Genomic DNA, 20,238 nt, shown 5'->3' with positions numbered 1-20,238 from the left:
AAAAAAAAAAAAAAAAAAAAAAAAGTAGCAGACAGGCCGTATTATTAGTGCTGTCCTTCTGAATCTGTAAAGCATTAATATTTGTCTCATGCTCAGCAAAAACCAAGCTCCATGTTACCAGGTTGCTACCTGGAGACAAAACTGCCCCATCACCCACTTTGCTGCTGAAAACCCATTACTGACTGCCCTACCCTGGAGGATGCAGTTCAAGAGTCTTAGAGTGTTGGGAAAGGTCCTCTACCATCTGGTCCTACTTTCCCACTACAGCTTCATCTTCTCAAGGCTCTCAAATGCTAGGCTGAGATAACACAGGGAAATCATGATCATATCACTTATCAGCACTGCATTCCTGAGAAGTCTACTTTTCTGAACCCCTGAAATTAGGACAGTGACATAGTTTCTCATAGGGCTGTTACGAGGAATAAATGAGGTAAAAATCCACTTTTAGGAATGAGTAATACTGCCTTTATCATCCTGATCTGTACATTACAAACAGTATTTTTCCACTGGTCAAAATGTGTATTTTCCATCAAAATCTAGTGCAATTAGTTCCTCTTCTTTATGACTCATCTGTTATCTCATTTATTAAGGTACGGTTGATCCTTCCTTTGCATCACAACTTTACTATATATATCCTCCATTATTTTGCATAATTCAAGTTTGAAGTTACTTGCTTATATATCTGTTTTACCTCACTAAATTTTGAGCTCCTTGTGGGAACCACTGACCTTTCATACTTATCAGCCAGTACTCATCACCAGTAGTAAACATATATTACACTAAATAGAAAGAAAACACAACATAGGAACTCTGAATTGTGGTTTGTCATTGCAACTTGATTTGAATTCCATGGTTTAAAGGCTCATATAATCCTTGGGCATGAAATCAGTTTAACTTGTGGGCATCTGATCATTCTATTTCTACTCAGGCCAAATGTTTTGCTTGTTTTGTTCGAGAATTACAAATTTAAAGTTTAATAAATTTTCTTTCCCAAAACTATTAAGAAGTAGAAGAATTTTTTTTAAGGGAAGATTTTCTTCAAAAGGGTTATTGCAACAGGGAGAATGCTTCAACTACAAGTTTTACAAATGCCCTAAAGTCAGACCAAAAATAGATTTTCTTTATTATTATTTTTAATTGACACATTATAATTGTACATGTTTATTCAGTACAGCATGATATTCCGATACATGTATGCAATGTGCCATGATCAAATCAGAGTAATTATTAATATCATATCCATCATCTGAAACGTTTATCTTTTTTTGTGTTGAGAACACTCAAAATCCTCTTTTCTATTTGAAGATATACGTGAATTATTTTATAGTCACCCGATAGCAGTATAGAACAGTAGTCCCCAACCTTTTTGACATCAGGGACCGGTTTCATGGAAGTCAATTTTCCCATGGATGGGGGAAGGCGGGGATAGGGGGCGAGAATGGTTTTGGGATGAAACTTCCACCTCAGCTCATCAGGCATTAATTTAGAGTATCATAAGGAAGCTGCACCCTAGATCCCGCGCATGCGCAGTTCACAATGGGGGGGGGGTTCTGCTTCTATGAGAATCTAATGCTACCGCTGATTTGACAGGAGGCAGAGCTCAGGCAGTAATGCTCACTCACCTGCTGCTCAACTCCTGCTGTGAGACCCTGTTCCTATCAGGTCACGGACTGTTACTGTAATTTTGTATCTGTTATTAACCAACCTCTTCCTATTCTCCCCTCCCCTCACGCTTTCAAGCCTCTAATAACCACAATTGTACTCTCTACTTGGAAGAACTTTTAAGAAGTGGATTTGTCGGACTCCTCCCTATGGAGTTGGCAGTGCTGTACATTGGGTATGTGTGCAGGCAAAGCAGATCCACATTTCTGTTAACAAATGTAATTTATAACAAGTAAAAAGAGAACTCCTCAACTTAATTTCCTAAGAGTGAGGGTAACTAGTTCCCAGGATTGAGACTTTTGCCCGTGTTCGTAGAAGAAGGTATCACATGTTTTCCATTGTTCTATCACATGAGTACCCTGTAAAGGGTAAACGCTCAAATTTAAAATTTTATTTTTATGGTACTTAAGGGAAAAAAGACAATATAATGTGGGTCTCCCATAAGTGGCAATAGCCGAGTGTTTTTTTTAAAACTTGGAGATTCCAGAAAGCTAGGTTGCAGCATTTCAATAATTTACAATGTTCGGTGAAATGGATGGGTAGATCTATGCAATTATCTTGCTCTCATTGGCTACGTGCATAATCAGATTAATGCTCCCACTTTTCTGAGAGGGATTTATAACCATTTGATCAAGAGAAGAACAGAAATATCTTGCAGGCTGGAACTTCAGTTTGCAAAGCCAAATCAAATGCTCAGAGGCATTTCTTTGAAGAAAACATCTCTTATGAAAATCATAGAATTGCAATCCAATCATATCAAGAAGTTTATCTGTTTATCTAATTTAACTTCTAGGTTAAAATTATACTCGATACACTGCCACAAATTCCTATCCACTTCTTAAAAGTTCCTCCACTTCTTAATAGTTTATAGGAAGAAAATTTTCTAACCTCTGAATTCTTTCAGGATCATCGGTTCTATGAATGTCAAGTGTTTCAGAACTTGGGCTCTGTAGCCAAACTACCAGACGTCGTCCATTGTGTGTACTGGGCCTGGATGATCAGCTCCCTAAGCCTTGGTCTCCTCATGTGCAAGACCTCCTAGTGTAGTGAAATATGAAATGGTCCACATACAGCACTTAACAGAGGTTCTTAGCAAGTAGTTAGTAATTAATAATTGTTTGTTATTCAGAAATATTTATTAAGTATTTACTTGGTAAATCATATTGACTTGACATAACATTAGTTCCTGGAAAGTATATAGGAAAAGTACAAATTACAGTCTCTGTCTTCACAGAGTTTATAATAATAATACATTACATAATAGTGTGTTTTTTTTAAGTCATCTTACTTGAACCTCACAACAACTCTTGAAAACATTTAGGACACTTTACATTTGTATTTTACATTTTATTTCAGAACTTGGTCTCTGTAGCCAAACTACCAGATATCAGCTGCATGCCCTGGGCTCAGGCAAGATGAACAAGTTTGCTGAAAGACAGTGACTGACAGGACTGGCTCTCAAGGCTCTGTCTTCTAATTAATGTCATTTCCAGTCTATGTCAGCTCTTCCCCCTGAATATGTAGTTGAGACCAAAATACATAGAAAACAAAGAAGACATCATGAAAATATTCAGCCATGTGCTAAATTGTGTGAATCGAGCACTAGCTCAGAGTCAAGGAAGGAGAATAATCAATGTGACCTAGAGTACTGGGAAAAGCAAAGCAAAAATAAAAATTTTAATTAAAGGTTAAACTAATCAACTTACCCACTGACCATTTTATTTTGAAATATAACTAAACATTGATTTCCCCAAACGTTAAATTAGATAAATGTAACTTTGCTTAGTTTTGTTAAAATTTATTAAATTAACACTCTTTAAAATTAAAATTGTACTCTGTCCTTTTGTTATGCTATAAACACATTTGGAATATAAACGAAATAACATACGTGAGGTGTTTTATGATCTTTGAAAGAAAGGCCTATATAAATGCAACCTCTCAATGCTCAGAAGTTATGAACACAATTAAGTTTCTCTCTCATGGAATTCTGTTCTTTCCAACTGCACTGAGAATAAAGTGGGGGACATAGATTTCTACTTATTTTTCTGAAGTTCAAGAGTCTCTAAGCTGTGGTTAACTTTTGGCATGACACCACAAAAAACACACTCCAAATATTAATCATATTCATAGGTTAAGTAGGGTACACAAGATGTAATTGATTTATTGGCCATTGGTCACTGCAGTCATTGTATAGGCCTGAATGCAAACTTGCCTTCTCAGCTGTACTGTGTTCTTAAAGGAACCTTGAGAAGTAAGATAGACTTTGGAAAGCTGGTGTCATACATCTTTCCTGTTTCCTGTCCTTAGCCTCCACAAATGATGATCTTGGAGAAACTCAACTTCATGAGAGTCTTTGCTGGGACAAATAAAATGGTAAATAGATTTTCCCCAACAGATCTGCACCCAGTGTGTAATAGACTATACCCAAAACATTTCCAAATCTTAAATATTAGTCTTTCACACTCAGTCTGGAGAATACATTGTTTTTCTGGATTCTCTCCTTTTGGAAGAGGCATCATCTTGGGATCAAACTAACAGGCCTAGATTCTGTTGTTACTGGATGCTTTGTGCCATTATTTTTCCAGCCCTGACAAGAAACTGCTCTTCTAGAGGGACCCATAAAACTTACCTAGTGGCTTTGGTCTGAACTTTGAAACATATACTGCAAATAGTTCCAAAGGCACACGTGTTATTTGGGTCCTAGTGGAATGGTCTCAATATATCAACTCTCACAATTAAATGGAAAAACATCCTTAGTGATTCATCTCAAATGTACTCCATTCCTTTTTTTGTCACCACTTTGCCACTTTCCTACTCCATGTTTGCATTATGTAGCAATTTAAGACCTCATTTATATAGTTCATGGTTGTGCCAACCAGTATAATCTGGCAATTTACTTCACTTGGAAACTTATATCCTCTGACTTGGTTTATTTAAATTTTAGACTATATACATAATATATATAAAATATACATAATGCATATTATATATAAAATATACATAATGCATATTATATATAAAATATATTCTATTCTATTTTATATATATATATAGTCTCATTCTGTTGCCCAGGCTGGAGTGCAGTGGCACAATCACGGGCTCAGTGCAGCCTCGACCACCTGGGCTCAGGTGATCCTCCCACCTCAGCCTCCCAGATAGCTGGGACTACAGGAACACGCTACCACACCCAGCTAATTTTTGTTATTTTTGTAGAGACAGGGTTTCGCAATGTTGCTCAGGCTGGTCTCAAACTCCTGGGCTCAAGTGATTCAGCTGCCCTGGCATCCCAAAGTGCTGGAATTACAGGCGTGAACCACCTCTCCTGGCCATGAAATATCTATTTAAAAAATATATATGTATTTTGTTTACAGTTGAGTTCAGCAGGCATTGATATCATGTTAGCTATTGTCTGGGATCTCCTACCAGAAACTGCTATGTCAAAGTGAGCTACCAGATACAGTCAGTACTGTACTAGGTAATGACAGTAGGTCTCAGCAGTTTAGTGGGCTATGCAGAGAACTCAAACAAGTAAAACTTTCGCATTGCAAGAGGTTGTTCCTTCCCACTGTGAGCAATTGAATCTGCTTCTAGTTTTCATGTTTCTAGCACTGTTGTTACCAGTTCAACTTTGGGTTCTCTGAGCTAAGTCACATATATACCCGCATAGATACACACACAGACACAGACACAGACACACACATACACACACACATTTTATAAGAAATTATGCCTCTCCACCCTTAAATGTTAGATTGTTTTAAAACTCTAGAACTTTATACATGGTTTTTCAATAGTTTTCTTTGGTTTCTTGTTAAGTATTTGAATACCTGCTAAATCTGAACATTATCTTTAAAAACTATCTGAAAGAAAATAAGCATTCATGCAATGTTGAAATAATCCTAATTTCTGCAAATATCATTACTAGTGTTATTTAAAAGCAATCAAAGACATTGCAGATTTGACCACGGCAATGTATATCCATGGAATTATACAGTATCTAGTTAATCCATTGTTAAATTCATAGATTCCAAAAATGGGGATAATTAGTAATTAAGTATATTATTCTTTACTATATACCTCTTTGAAGGCACAGATTATCTATTGGTCAAGTACTTGAAGAGGAGTTTGTAATTTAAAATTAGAAAGAGTTATTAAAACAATTTAATACTATGCCCTTTTCAACAGCAACAGTAATAGAAATCTAGATTGGCAAAGTTACATTCTCAAGATCACATGACATTTTTGGGCCAGAGACAGAGAACTCAGGTTGTCTGGCTTCTGATCCACTGACATTCCTCCATACCCCATTATATAAAGTTGACTTCTCATAAATTTATATGAAGAAAACTTTTACTAACATTGAATTGCTGAAAATGTGGGAAAGAATATAATATTATTGTTGTACAATTTGGTCTGGGGCTATGATTAATTAGAGATCAGTTTTGGCATAAAAAATGGGCTCTCTCAGGTTAAGAAGTTACCTACATTGGTATCATTTGGTGACCACCTACACTTAATGGCCAGAAAAGCTCAGTGTCATTTGGTCTTGGGAAGACCTGAGACTGGTGCTCAAACCGGAAGTCTCAGCCAGGCTCAGTGGCTCACACCTGTAATCTCAACACTTTGGGAGGATGAGGCAGGAGGATTGCATGAGACCAGGAGTTCAAGACTAGTCTTGGCAACATGGTGAGACCCCATACCTACCAAAAAAACAAATTGCTGGGCATGTTGGTGTGCACCTGTAGTCCCAGCTACTGGGGAGGCTGAAGCAGGAGGATCACTTGAGCCCGGTAATTTGAGGTTGGAGTGAGCTGTGATTATGCCACTGCACCCCAGCCTGGGTGACAGAGTGAGACCCTGTCCCTAAAAAAAAAGAAAAAAAAAAAAAAAAGAAATCCCTGGATGTCTCTAGGAAAGAAAATTGTAATAATCCTTCCAGCCAAGAAGCTTTCTCCTCAAACTAACAGATCTGTAGTAAAGGAATATGTTTAATGATATCATCAAGGAAGGTATGACCGCTAATACTAAAAAGCCCTAGTATAGAAATAACCAAATAGAACAAAGTGAAGGAGCCCAGCAGGGGTCTGCATAACACAGATGAATAGCAAGAAAGGAAAATATTTCATTTTAACTCTCCTCTTGGCTAGATTAAAAAAAATAAAATGCAGCTTAGAATGTCCCCACCTTTGCCCAAATCAGTTACCATGCACACATCTTCTTTAATTGATTTAATGCAAACACTGTGTTTATAAAATCTGATTTTCTCAAATCCTTTCTTCCATCTACTCACCTAGTCAGTAAATGTTTTCTATAAGAATCTCCTGAGTCCATGAAAATTTCAAGTTTATTCTTATGATACTTTATTTTAAAGGTACTGACTTCTGTTTAAATTAGCCACCTAATTACACTCTGTGCCATTTTATCAAATAGATTAAAGAAAAGAAATAAGAAGGCTGGTAAATGAAACTTTTATCAATTGTTGGGAATGCTCTCTCAGTGGAATTAAACAATAGTATATCCAGTTTGTCCTTGCTGTTGGTTCAACATATCACTATCAAAGTCCTTTTTCAAAGTAATTTAAAAATTGCAAAACTTTCAGAAACAGGGAAAACCTGAAAAAAGACCCAAGGTGATAGGAGGAAATATATCTGTAATTGCCATGGAAGTCATATTGGAAACAGATGCCAAGGTAGAGAATGACCCAGGTGGTGATTAAAGAGTCATTGTCCTTCCTTAACCTTGATTATCTTCCTTTTCTGGTTATCATTTTATATTTAATCAGTACAACTTTTTATTAGGTCTTTCCTTCATCCACTTTCTTCCTGTTATGAATTGAGTGGTGTCAATTCTTGTTGCCAAATTTCAGATGATGAGGATTTGGAAGTGTTGGCCATGACATGAGTCACAGTGACACATAGATTACTCATAGATTTCCACTCCAGGCAGACAGAATGACTATTAACAAGGACTTCTTTAGGGCTGTTCAACAACAGGGGACATGATTCAATGGAATAGGATTATTACACATGAATTTTTGGGTGTTTTACCCAAATGTAACTTTTTTTTCTCATATGACCTTAGTGCATCGGCTTCCTTACTAGTTAAAACAGTCACATATCCTTGGGGAGGAAATCACCATATAATTAAGACTTAGGTGTGGTTGTCAGGCAGTAATGTTCCTGTATATTGGAGAATGAATTAATTAGCTAGGCTTTTGCCCAAGCTCCCTTGCCAGAGAAAGGGAACAGAAAACACGGTGACTGGAAATGACTAACTAGAAGAAAATACAACCTCAAGCTAAATATGTTTTTTGGAACATAGAAATAACTGTATCAGGTCATGCCTTTTGAGACTTCCTTTGTCTTTTCTAGGAGCAAGATGGTCAATAATTCCATATGTGTCATCATTATCAAAGCCAAACATTTATTGAGCACTACTAAGAGGTTTAGGGCTCTATTCTATAAACTCTGTTCACCTGCCTTCAAGGCTTACTTTCTATTTGGAATAATTACTGCTGCAAAGTCATTCACTGAGAAAGTGCATAAAAAACCTGCAAAACACTTGGTCCTGGAATTTACATCTCACAAAAATGCAGTAAGCAGGAAATTGTGTGTGTCAAGACCTTATTAAAGAAACTGATCCCTGAAAGAGTGGTCAGGTTTGGTGGCTGAGTGTGAACTGACCAGGTTGTTCAGAGTAGGCACTTTCACCAAGGACAGTCTAACATATTAATTTAATAATTCTAAGAAAAGTACCCAAAATATGGCAGACTAATGTCAAGTGCCGGGATAGTACAGTTAACGAGTCAGGTAAGGTGCCTACATTCATGAAGCTATATTCTAGTGTGAGGCAATCAACATAAATAGTTACAGGTTGTCATAAGTGTTATAAAGCAGATGATTAAGATGCTGGGTGAAGAATAGTGAGAAGACTACTTCTGGTTGTTGATCACAGAAGGTTCCTACAAAGAACTGACAGGTCAGCCGAGACTTAGGGAAGGAGAAGGAGCCATTAATGTAAAAGTTAGTAGATATGGGTAAGGTCTGTGATGTGTTATTAGGCAAAGAAAGACAAGGACGGAGAAAAATACAAATGAAAAGGACAAGAAAATTATGTTTTTATCACCGTTAGCAGTACAACTAGAGTGGAGTGATTGGGTGAGAAATAATAGGTCAGCTGAGAAAAGGATGCTAAGCTTTAGGCATGACAAAGAGAGGCCCATGCAGTGTTTGCTAACCTTGTACTCACTTTGGTATCTCTGTCCTCCTTCCTAGCCCTTTCCTGGCTCTGATGGCCACCAAGTGTACTGGAATTTTTTTTCTCTACTGTTACTTTACTTGTCAAGTGCTTTTGACTTCTCTCTCCAGATCAGTTATAAAGAAAGTATCTTGAAGTGTAGACAACATACAACATTTCTGTCTACTCAGAGCATCTCATTGCTTGGCATGTAGGTGCTCAATAGATATTTGTTCAAATGAATGAATAAAGTGATAGTGAGAGGATGCGAAAGTCAAGATTGAATGTAACCATTGTTAGTGGCATCCATTTTGGGATTAGCTTAAAATGGTTGATATAGGCAGTGTTTGCAGCAAGGCTGATGCCACTTGACTCATGGTTAGAAGGTCAAGGATGGCAGAGAAAAGGAGTATGTAGTTATTCTTATCTCCTTTTAGTAAATTTAGAAGATAGAATAACTCTTTATAGTTATTCTAAAAAAAAACATCGTACATTTCTTCTTTCTCTAGACTGTGGTTAGAGGTAAACTAATGTCTTCTAAAGATTCACATTGATTTCAGTCTGGAGTGTTGTCTCTGCAGAGTGCTGTGGGCATGGAGGAATATGTCAATCACTGAAGATTTCTCCAGGCCTGGTAATTACATTGCAGCCCTTATACAAGATAAAATCCAGCCTAAATGTTTCTCAAAAAAGTAAAAAACACCACCACCAACACCATCACCACCAAAAGAATATAATTCAGTCATCACCCTAAATGAGCAATTATGGAAAGTTTTTTTTTATTAGGCTAGGCATCAGAAATGTAAAAACTATCCTATAACTCCACAATGCTGAATTTGAAACAGATCTTAGTCTCACAGCCCAACCTATAATTATGCCAGTTGGGACACTTGAGGGCTAACATCACAGGCTTTCCCAGTAACTCCCCTGATTTGGAATCAAAGCCTCCTTATTCCCAATCCAAAGCCATTTCCACAATTGCTCCATAATACATATTTTACAATAAAATATAAGGAAATGTGTACAACTGATCACAATTTGTATTATTTAAAAATATATGTATCACTTGTATCTTAAAGCAATTGTCATGGACTGAATGTTTATATCTGCTCCAAATTCATATATTGAACCCGTAATCCCCAATGTGATGCTATTTGGAACTAAGGGCTTTGAAAGATAATTAGGTTTAGATGAGGTCGTGTGAGTGAGTCTTCCTGATGGACTTAGTAGTGTCTTTAGAAGAAGAGACCAGGAAGCTTGCTCTCTTTTGCTCTCTCTCTGCCATATGAGGATATAGTAACAAGGCAGTTGTTTCCAGGCCAGGAAGCAGGCCCTCAACAGGAACCCAAACAGGCCAGCCCCTCATCCTGAGACTTCCCGCCTCTGAAACATATTTCTGTTGTCTAAGCTACCCAGTCTATCGTATTTTGTTTTGGCAGCCTGAGCTGACTAAGCCAACAACCATTTTACAGATACCGAAATTGAAAGCTTCAGATGTTAAAGAATGGTATTTTCCTCTAAAAAGTCAAGCTTTAAGCCATTATTTACACTTCAACTTTTCTTATTCTTTAAATAAAATTTGAATTTTTGTTCTTTAAAGAGAATTTTATTTCATCTAAAAAATATTTTAAAATATCAAGCTTCTTATGTTGACCATTTTAGTGTGTTTTCATCTTCAGATTTATTTGGCATCCAAGACCAGAGTAATACCAAGAACTTTGATATCCTTTTCAGACCTCTTCATTTATTCTATATAGTGTTACAGAATTACCCTTGGTTCTCTCTCTTATTGTGATGGAAAGCTAATTCTCTGTTGCTGTGGCTTTCTCTGCTATAAGCACCTTGTCCATTTAACACAAGATTAACAATTATAACAAAATTCAAGTCATGCTTTTGTTCTCACAAGTTCAAATACCTTGTAGCTCTTTTTCTGTCTAAGCGGAGAAGCTCCGCTCCATCACTCCTGTCCTTCTAAGAGCTGAGCTTACTCATTAACTATGTACATTTCCTTCATTCCTGTCTGCTTCCAGTCTCGGTTTTTTAGAACCTGTGTTTACCAGATTTTTCTTTAGAACATTAAAATTATAACCAAAAGATAAGGAATCATTGAAAAGATGACATATGATGCTTGCCTCTCATGAAAACACTAGTTTCTACAGGTAATGGCAAGATTGATGCTGTCTCTTTTACAAAGTGATAGCAGTCTCACTGCAAAGGGAAAAAAAGTTCAGCAGAAGAAGGCAAGAGCATATGCCTCATCCTCAGCTCTGTTTGTAATCCTAGTCAAATTCCTAAGTCAAATAATGTATTAATGAATACATTATTGTTATTAGTATTAGTAATATTATGTATTCATGAGCACTTAGTATTATTAGTATTATTATTTCGTGTCTGATTATTCACTTACTGAGCATTGATAAGAGCTTCAATTAAATGCAAACACAAATGTTGTGCTCTGCTCTGGAGTTATAGTCTAAAAAAGATTCATCATCACATGGAAAATGCCCACACAATGGGGGGAGGGGAGATTTATCAACATAGCCTCAGAAGTAAGTATGGTTCCAACATGGGACTACACAGAAAGTCAGTCCTGGCAAGTGTCCTTGCTTTGTGTTGGATATTCTCAGGGGTTCTGGTCAATAATCCTTTAAGGAAAAAGCCTTAAGAGAGTTAAAGCACTTAAGGTGATATGGATTGTGTTAACATTTTTGGTGCTATAGAAATGTATTTGTTCTATAGAAGTGAAAAGAAATACATAACAAAGAAGCTAAAAACAGTGCAAATCACATTAGAGTACCTCATATTCTTGAGTGTTTTCTACTTGAAAGGAGGGTTGGCGCTATTGAGAGAGTTAAATTTTGAGCTGTCTACACAGAGCCACTGACTCATCTTTTTGATCAAAACCATTCAAAATAATGTAATGTCACACTTCTTACAGCGTTTTGTTCTCCAGAGAACATATGTCATTTCCCAAATTACATATAAGGTGTTTTAATCCTATTTGCTAAGGTTTAGTCTGATACTTGACTAAAAATGAACCAAGTCTCTATCAAGATGACAGTAAAGACCACCAAACAAAGTTTAGGGGATTTAGTGTGCTTTAGTTCAGGCAGCTGTGCTGTGATAATGCATAGTAGCTGCACAGTTGGGTATTTGTATTGGCAGAGATCTGTTCACTCTTGATACTTGCTGGGAGTCAATAGTGGAGGACCGCTGAAGGACTATGCTGTTGAGAACATATGGATGTGCTGCTCAACTTGGCTTTGGTCATTGTGATGCACTAAGCTCAGTCTATATTGCAACAGTCTTCCCAGTTAAGTGACCCATGTGCCATTTATCAGGGCACATATTAGAAAGATGCTGTCCTAATTTCAGTTAATGCTGAGTGTAGCCAAAGAAACTCAAATGAATGCCACAGCTCTATTTCACTGCTTTTCATAGGCCTTGCAATAAAAGCTAAACGGTTTTTAGTGGCTTTTGCAATTACACTTCCTTTCAATTTTCCAAAGGTTACAGGGCCTGAACCACACAAATCCCATTAAAGTAAGTAGCTGTTGTGCAATATAAGTTCCTTTGAAAACATTCTTCAATGCCCATAAAATGATCAGCAGGCTGCACTTTAGATCCGCTTGCCTGCCATGCTTTCAACCAAAAGGCAGATGACAAGCTTTGATGTGGTAGTTGGTTTCTGCTACTGGAGCTGGCATTTTATCTTCTTGCATCAGATTTTTTCCCAAACTGATGTGACCCAGGCATAGGAAACACATTTTTCTTCAGATTTTATTCCTAAAATATGTTTTTACCGTACCTTTAAATTACGTTTGGCTGACCAATGATTTGGAATCTCTAAGGTTCCTCCCACAGGATGCAGAGCAGAAGAGGGTGAGGGGTGTTGGAGTTAGTTGAAGCTTGCATGGTGAGTGCAAGGCCTTAGTGAATAGGGATCACCACATGCTGTCAGGTCCCCATGCTTGAGGATGGCACTTTCTGCCTTCTCCTCCACCTTCCCTCTAGAGCAATGTCAGCAGCCACGCGAGGAGTCCAGAGTGAACTTCACACTAGAGTCAAGGTCAGGGCTATTGTTCTCTTTAACTCATATTTGAATACACAGAGGGTATCCTACCTTGGGCTTGCAGACTTCTTTTCTCAAGAAGTTCTTCATATGTATTCTAACATTGTGATCCATTAGAAACACCCATCTCTTTTAGTACCTCTTTCTTGTGTACGTTCCTGGTGGTTTAAATAATTCATGTGTCCTGCAGCCGCTTTTCTAGTAAAGGATAAAAATGAAAGAATAATTCCTACATTTGCAAAGCTATCAGACAACAAGCCCTTTTCCCTCTCTAAATCTGGTAACTATTCTATCTGATAAAGAAACATTGCAAAAGAATTTTTCCTCTGTGGGTAAAACTATCCAGAGACAAAAGACAATGCTAACATAATTACTTGCTATGTATTGTTAAAAAGAATAAGTGGAATTCAGAAACTACTCAGTCCTTTAAAACTTCAAATAAATCACTAAAGTTCTGATATTCTGGGACTGCTTCTATACCATGACATTACTATAACTCTTTCAACTTTTACTGTAACATAATATGTCAAGGAATCCTATCTCTTTTCTATAGAAATACCTGAATGCACTAAGGTGACAAAATATTTACACAGAAAAAATTGAACCATAATTTTAAAAAGGTATTTGATAATATACTAATATATGTATATAAATTTAGAGCCTGGGAAATCAATATGAATTGGTGCTATCAGAAAAGGTTTATAGAGAAGGTAAGATTTGAGATGTGTTTTAGGAACAGAGACATTTTAAACTGTGTCCTAAAGTGAAAATCATCTTCCATGACTGTGGGAGAAGATAGAAGATAGGGCATACTACTAAGCTGAAATAACCCTGCACTTATTCAACTGATGAAGCAAGGACTTATGGATATCATTGTAAAGAAGAATGCAAGAACATCTGGATCAAAATAGCTTTCTAGATGAGAATGGTTGCATTTTTTAATGCTATTCTGGTAGGAAGGACAACATGTGATATTCATCGACCCTCTTTCTCAGACCCTTTTTATAACAGCTAGTATGGAAAAATCTGTCTTTCTTATAACCATTTTCCCTGGGGAATGGTTTCCATTTATGTGTCGGATGCTTTGTTGTTTCTCTCTTTCACAGCGTGTATGCTGCCATTTGCACTTAAGAGTGGAATAGAATTGGGAATCATGGTTTCTCGCTCTGGCTAGAGGTCCCAAATCTGCATTGTGATTTTGGGCAAGTCACATTGTTCTTCTAGATCTAATTTAACTCATCTGTAAAATAAGATGGTTGAATTAGACAATTTCATGGGTTTTCTTAGGTGCCAATATTTTATGACTCATGATCCCAAGCAAGACTACAGTTATTTATAAGGATGTTTCACTTGTTTTTATTAAGGGCAACAATAACTACATATTTTCAGTTTACTCAATCATCAAAAAAGTATAAAATCCAAACACACTTTGGATTTGAAACACTGTGACTTTGATAAAAATGTATCCATGTAGGCCGGACACGGACACGGTGGCTCACGCCTGTAATCCCAGTACTTTGGGAGGCTGAGGTGGGTGGATCACAAGGTCAGGAGATCGAGACCATCCTGGCTAACACGGTGAAACCCATCTCTATTAAAAATACAAAAAATTAGCCACAGGTGGTGGTGGGTGCCTGTAGTCCCAGCTACTCGGGAGGCTGAGGCAGGAGAATGGCATAAACCCGGGAGGTGGTGCTTGCAGTGAGCCGAGATTGAGCCACTGCCCTCCAGCCTGGGCGACAGAGCGAGACTCTGTCTCAAAAAAAAAAAAAAAAAAAAAAAAAAAAATGTATTCATGTTTCTGCTGGTTATTCTACAACTTGGTGAATCCTTCCCATTTTAGTATGCGAAAGAATGAGATGCATCCTAATATTCAATTGGATGTCAGTATCCTCAGACAGCATGTTTCAAAATTAACCTTCACTGTAGTTGTTTTTGCTAGTTGTAGTTGTTTTGACCCTCTTGGAATTTGTAAAAACACACTGCTTTCTCTCCCCTGTATTCAACCAGAGCCAAGAATCTGATAAATGTGTTTATCACAGGTCCTTCAGATGCCCTGCAGATGTAAACCTCTACAGTGTTTATGTTTCCTTTTGTACTGCTGAAGATACTGTGCTGGGTCCTGTTCTGCATTCTTGGGGAAAAACAGGGAGCTCACACTTTGTGATTAGTGAGCAAAGACAGACCATCCCCAGCACTGCTGCTTGAGCTGTCTCTGTTGCCCACTCATCGTCTCTTTCTATTATACTTGCACTCTGAAGGACATTTGCCAGAGCCAGACTCCCTGGATCCCTGTTATTTGTGTCTTTTCTCACCTTCAACATGATCTGAACTAGTGTTTTCATTTGTTAAAAACAACAAGAACATTCACTGGGAAACTTTTGCTGGAATTGCTTCAGGTCATCATAGCTATTTATTCCCTGTCATAAACTGTAATTCTCCATTTCCCTTACTCCCACATCAGGGGAGTTGGTGGTTTATGGTGGACAGTCAGTGGAATTTGATTGAACAGTGGAATATTTCAAAGAACTACCGAGATTATGTAGCAGGTTGTAATACTAAGAACAAAACATAAAATATTCTTGGTCTTGATTGTAGTTGGCAGTACAAGAAGAAATAGGCTTATAAAAAACATAAAAGATTTACAATTTGTGGTTGCACCTAAGAAAGAATTTTCTTTGAGAGAAGGAAACAAATCATGGGATTGGCTTAATAAGGGATTTTCTCTATATGATTAAAAATATAATTATCTCTACATTATTAAAAGCAGAAATTTATCTGTATGATTAAAATGGCTTAGGGTCTAATTGGTCTCAGTTAAAACAAAGTATAGAAGCTAAGGATTTTTTTTTTGCAGACTTCTGTTTCGGGGGCATGAAATTCAGATTATTGTGCTATCACAAGGGCTTGTATTATCTAGAAAGACCCGAAGTACAAGACAAAATGATTTGGAAAAATGAACATGAACGGGAGGAATGCTTCCAAATATTAAATAGGAAGGAGAATACAAGTGCAAGGTAACTACTAAAAGGTATTTAATCCTAGGTGTTTGAATTCTAGTGCTGATCTTATTACAAACTAATTTTGCTAATCGCTAGTGGTACAATCAGTGATGTTGGTTAGAATATTTTAGTCACTGGTAGATGTCAAAAATTATTATTAAATTTGTTCAATTTCCAAGATGCAGCTGATCTTACATTCTTACTGAGTGTCACAGAAGTGCCACCAAAGCTGGGCCCCTAGTTGAGGCACCATAAATGCAAAAATCTAAAGAGAAGGTTGACTGCACAAAACCACGAAGCAGACAGAATGGTAGCTTCTTGGCTGGAGGAATCTGGTTGAGATCATATGACATTTTTGCTACGGAAACAGTCTTCTAAGGACAAGAGGAGTTTCACATTTTCCCTGAAAACAAATTCAACAAGCATTTACTATATATGGGTGCTTTAATTATCAAGAGGAAATGTGCAGTCTCTATTCTAAGCTTCAGGGGTTTTCCTGGTAAGGAAGCATTGATGTAGAAGGGTTCTCTTAGCAAAAAGACTTAGAGACCTCAGTTGTCAGGCCTCTGGATTTAAGCTACATTTTGACTCTGTACACAAATCTAGAACATGCCCTCAATTTGTAATAAGAACAATATTATAGCTGAGGTAGGTGTCATCATGACTCGTGCTAATAGTTTTACTGAGTACGTTGTGTTTATATTCTGTTTATAATCAGAAAGAATCAGGAGAATTTGCATATTAGAAGAGACAGCCAAAAGTACTTTCTAAACAGCGAATGGCCAAGCTCTCCTTTCTCCCCATCCTCACTACAACGCCTCATAATTTTCTTGGGGCTGAGCCTCTTTGGGGAAAAGCTAAGGGGAACATAAGTCCAGTTCATTATATGGAGCATATGACTTTGGTTTTGGCAGCATGGTGTTGCAAATCTCTGGGACTCACACGGGCTCTACAGAGCTCAGGCTTTAGGGTGACAGTTTGATGAAGGTGTCAGCACAGCTGGTATTCCACTCAGTTTCACATATACATCGCTCCTGACTGGTCCGGGTGGGGGCAGCAGGACAGGAGCATACTACTCTCTGACTGCTATGGACAACCTGGACAATTATCTCACCAGGCTACCTTCAGGGGAGCTCAGAAAAAAACAAGGAAGGATCTTGACAGGTAAAAATGGTGTTGTGATTCTTCAAAGGTGCCTAAGATCTTAGGGTCCTAGAACTCAAGTTTGAGTGAAACATTTTCAGGGATCTTTCTGAACTGTTTCCTGTTCTTGGGTTCCCAGGGAGTGAGCCCCAGGCTAATGTTAGCTTGGGTTGATGGCTTTGTAGCACTACTCCTGATCTAGGCTGAGGCCTCTGAAGCCTGCCTTTGCAACAGCATGGAGTTTTCAGTGAATGCTGTTAGAAATTACTTGCTGCTTCAAGGGGAGTGCATGGTAAAACACATCCATGTAATGTGGTTTGAACAGAGTTTCTTCTCTATAACTCTACACTTGTGCTCATGTATATATGTTAGGAGAGAAGGAACCAGGAGATAATTGGTCTACTTGATTGTTAAACTGCATGAGTGAGCATAATATTGTCAAAGACAAACAAGGTACAAAAACATCTATTCTTCTTCCTTTATCTCTAGAGAAGTTCAGAGAACATGGACAGGGTTATGATTTTCCTTGACATGTTTGTCAAGGCATCAAGGAGCATGCAAGTAATTTCTCTCTGACAGTTCAGATCTTGTCCCAGATTTAGAGACAACAGCCAAGCATTAGAATTGCTGGGATTCTTAACATACGAACTTGAGAGCACTAATGTCCACATTTGCACATGCAAAGTGGCATTTGGCTATAGGACTTTGATGAAGATGTGAGCAAATGGAGCAACATCTCACTATAGATAGACCTTAAAAAAAGTTTTAACTGGGACTCCTACAGTGAATTTGGCTTCTTTTCATCATTGTATTCTATTCCAGATGATCAGCTGAACTCAGAGGAAAAAAAGAAGCGAAAGCAGCGAAGGAATAGGACAACCTTCAATAGCAGCCAGCTGCAGGCTTTGGAACGTGTCTTTGAGCGGACACACTATCCTGATGCTTTTGTGCGAGAAGACCTTGCCCGCCGGGTGAACCTCACCGAGGCCAGAGTGCAGGTAACTGAAGCTGCGGGAAGCTGGTACCAGGTAGTCCCCTCCTCAGAGGCACATTTCTGAAGACTGTTTAAAAACACAAATTATAGCCCAGCGCAGTGATTCATGCCTGCAATCTCAGCACATTGGGAGGCTGTCACAGGCACATTGCTTGAGCTCAGGGGTTTGAAACCAGACTGGGCAGCATGGTGAGACCTCATCTCTACCAAAAATACAAAACAAATAAACAAATAGCCAGGCATGGTGGTGCGTGCCTGTGGTCCCAGTTTCTTGGAGGGCTGACGTGGGAGAATTGCTTGAGCCTAGGGGGTGGAGGTTGCAGTGAGCTGAGATTGTGCCACTGCACCCCAGCCTGGGTGACAGAGTGAGACCCTGTCTCAAAAATAAATAAATAAATAAATAAATAAATAAATAAATAAATAAACAAACAAATAATACACAAGTTAGAGGCTTCAGATGGGAGCTGGTACTCATAAGGGTTACAAATGGTCAGCATGAGGATAGAATCCTGTTTCCAGCTGTGTTTCTTTGGGCAGCAAGTATTTTTTTTAAATAAAATTGAATGTTTTCAGGTAGGGCAGAATAATCTTTGCTACAGGTTCCTCTCCCAGCACCCGTTTCTTTCTGACACTTCCAGATTTATGTGATATACATTGTCCATCTGAGCATTTTACTCTGAACCCTTAGATTTCACTTTGATCTTGAAGTGGTTAAAGAGATGAATTCTCTGTCCCCTACCTCAGCTCTCCTCCCCAGTCTTCAAGAAACTTGTTGTAAGTACCCGTGAATATGAGCACTGATGGAGTGGGAAATGAATACTTAGGAACTGAGTTAAGAGCACACTCAAGTGGATGATTTTATTCACCCTCAGGGTCTCTGTGAACTGAAAGAGGGTAAGAGCATGAAAGGCAGGAAAAAGAGAATAGCCATTCTTTCTAACATTAGTGCCATGACACATCAACTGCAAGCCAGACACTAGAACATCAGACAACCTGTGATTAACAGTCATAACAATAATGACAATATATAATAACTAACACTACTGGAGCCCTTATATGCCAAGTAGTGTTCTTTACATAAGTAATGTATTTCATCCTCACACTAATTCAACGATGTGGATAGTATTCTTCATTTTGCAGATGAGAAAACTGAGGTACAGAGAGGTTAAAGTATTTTGCACAGCATCACATAGCTAGGAAGTGTCTGAAATAGGACTTGAATGCAGACATGCAGATCCAGAGTTCATGCTTTTAATTACCCTCACCCACCCACCCCGAAAACCGAATGAATGAGAGTCTCCCGGCTAAATGCCTTTTGGAGTAGTGCTTTGCTCTCTGCTGAAAGATCTTATTGTTTTCCCTATTGCCAGTAGCAAGATGCTGTTTTGATAAGGTGGGTAGGTCCAGTCTGTCTTGTCTTCCTTACGAAATTATTGTTTGTATATCTATGTCCCGTCTGAGTGTTAAGAATTTCTTTCTGTAAATGATAACCCTCTTGATAGGCCAGAACTTGAGCTAGACCTCAGGGTAGATTTCTATCCCATTGATTAGGGTGTGTGTCTATGGAGGAGACACAGTATACAGTGGGAGACCACTGTGGAGTTAATGCAGAGATCCTGGTACTCCCTTCAGTCTGAAGAGAAAGTGTGAAAGTTTCCCTATGGGGAAACAGGGACTTCACCAAGAAGTACTCCCCAAGAGAAAAAATGAAAATGTCAGTGACAAAAGAAGACAGTCATGGGAGCCTGTGGGGTCCCTGAGGGTAGGTTAGGAAGAAGTGTGAGTTCAGGTGCCCCTTTGGGGTCAAGTAAGAGTGACCCATAGGGACAACACTCAGTTTTGCTCTCCCATTCGCCATCCAGGGCAGATTATGAAATTCGTCTTCCCACACCCTCTTCCCCCACACTGCTCACCGCAAATCTCTAACTCTGCTCTTAAATCCTTTCCTCTCTCCTCAAAAACCCCACGTCTTTTATGCCACACCTCAGCTTGCAGTGGTGTAATGAATACTTTTAGTGCAGTAACCCACAGCACACTAATGTGCCACTTTTGTTACGGTGATCTAAATTTTAAATAAGGAAACCTGCAGAGGGCAATGGTGGACATTTCAAAAAAAAAAAAAAAAAAAA

At 38.2% G+C, this 20,238-nt stretch overlaps 1 protein-coding gene across 3 annotated transcripts in view; it reads left to right on the top strand.

Annotated features, from left to right (window-relative positions):
• The window catches only part of PRRX1 (paired related homeobox 1), an 80,076-nt gene that overhangs the window by 40,079 nt on the left and 19,759 nt on the right, over positions 1-20,238 (top strand). For all 3 annotated transcript variants that reach the window (XM_017868410.1, XM_017868412.1, XM_017868411.1), the window contains exon 2: positions 17,938-18,113. In XM_017868410.1, coding sequence (XP_017723899.1) covers positions 17,938-18,113 — 176 coding nt within the window. The remainder of the gene's footprint in view (positions 1-17,937; positions 18,114-20,238) is intronic.

This window comes from Rhinopithecus bieti, unplaced genomic scaffold (genome assembly GCF_001698545.2).
Source record: "Rhinopithecus bieti isolate Rb0 unplaced genomic scaffold, ASM169854v2 scaffold_4101, whole genome shotgun sequence".
Taxonomy (NCBI): Eukaryota; Metazoa; Chordata; class Mammalia; order Primates; family Cercopithecidae; genus Rhinopithecus; species Rhinopithecus bieti.
The sequence above is the reverse complement of the archived record's forward strand: the minus strand, read 5'-3'. Positions and strand labels throughout refer to the sequence as shown.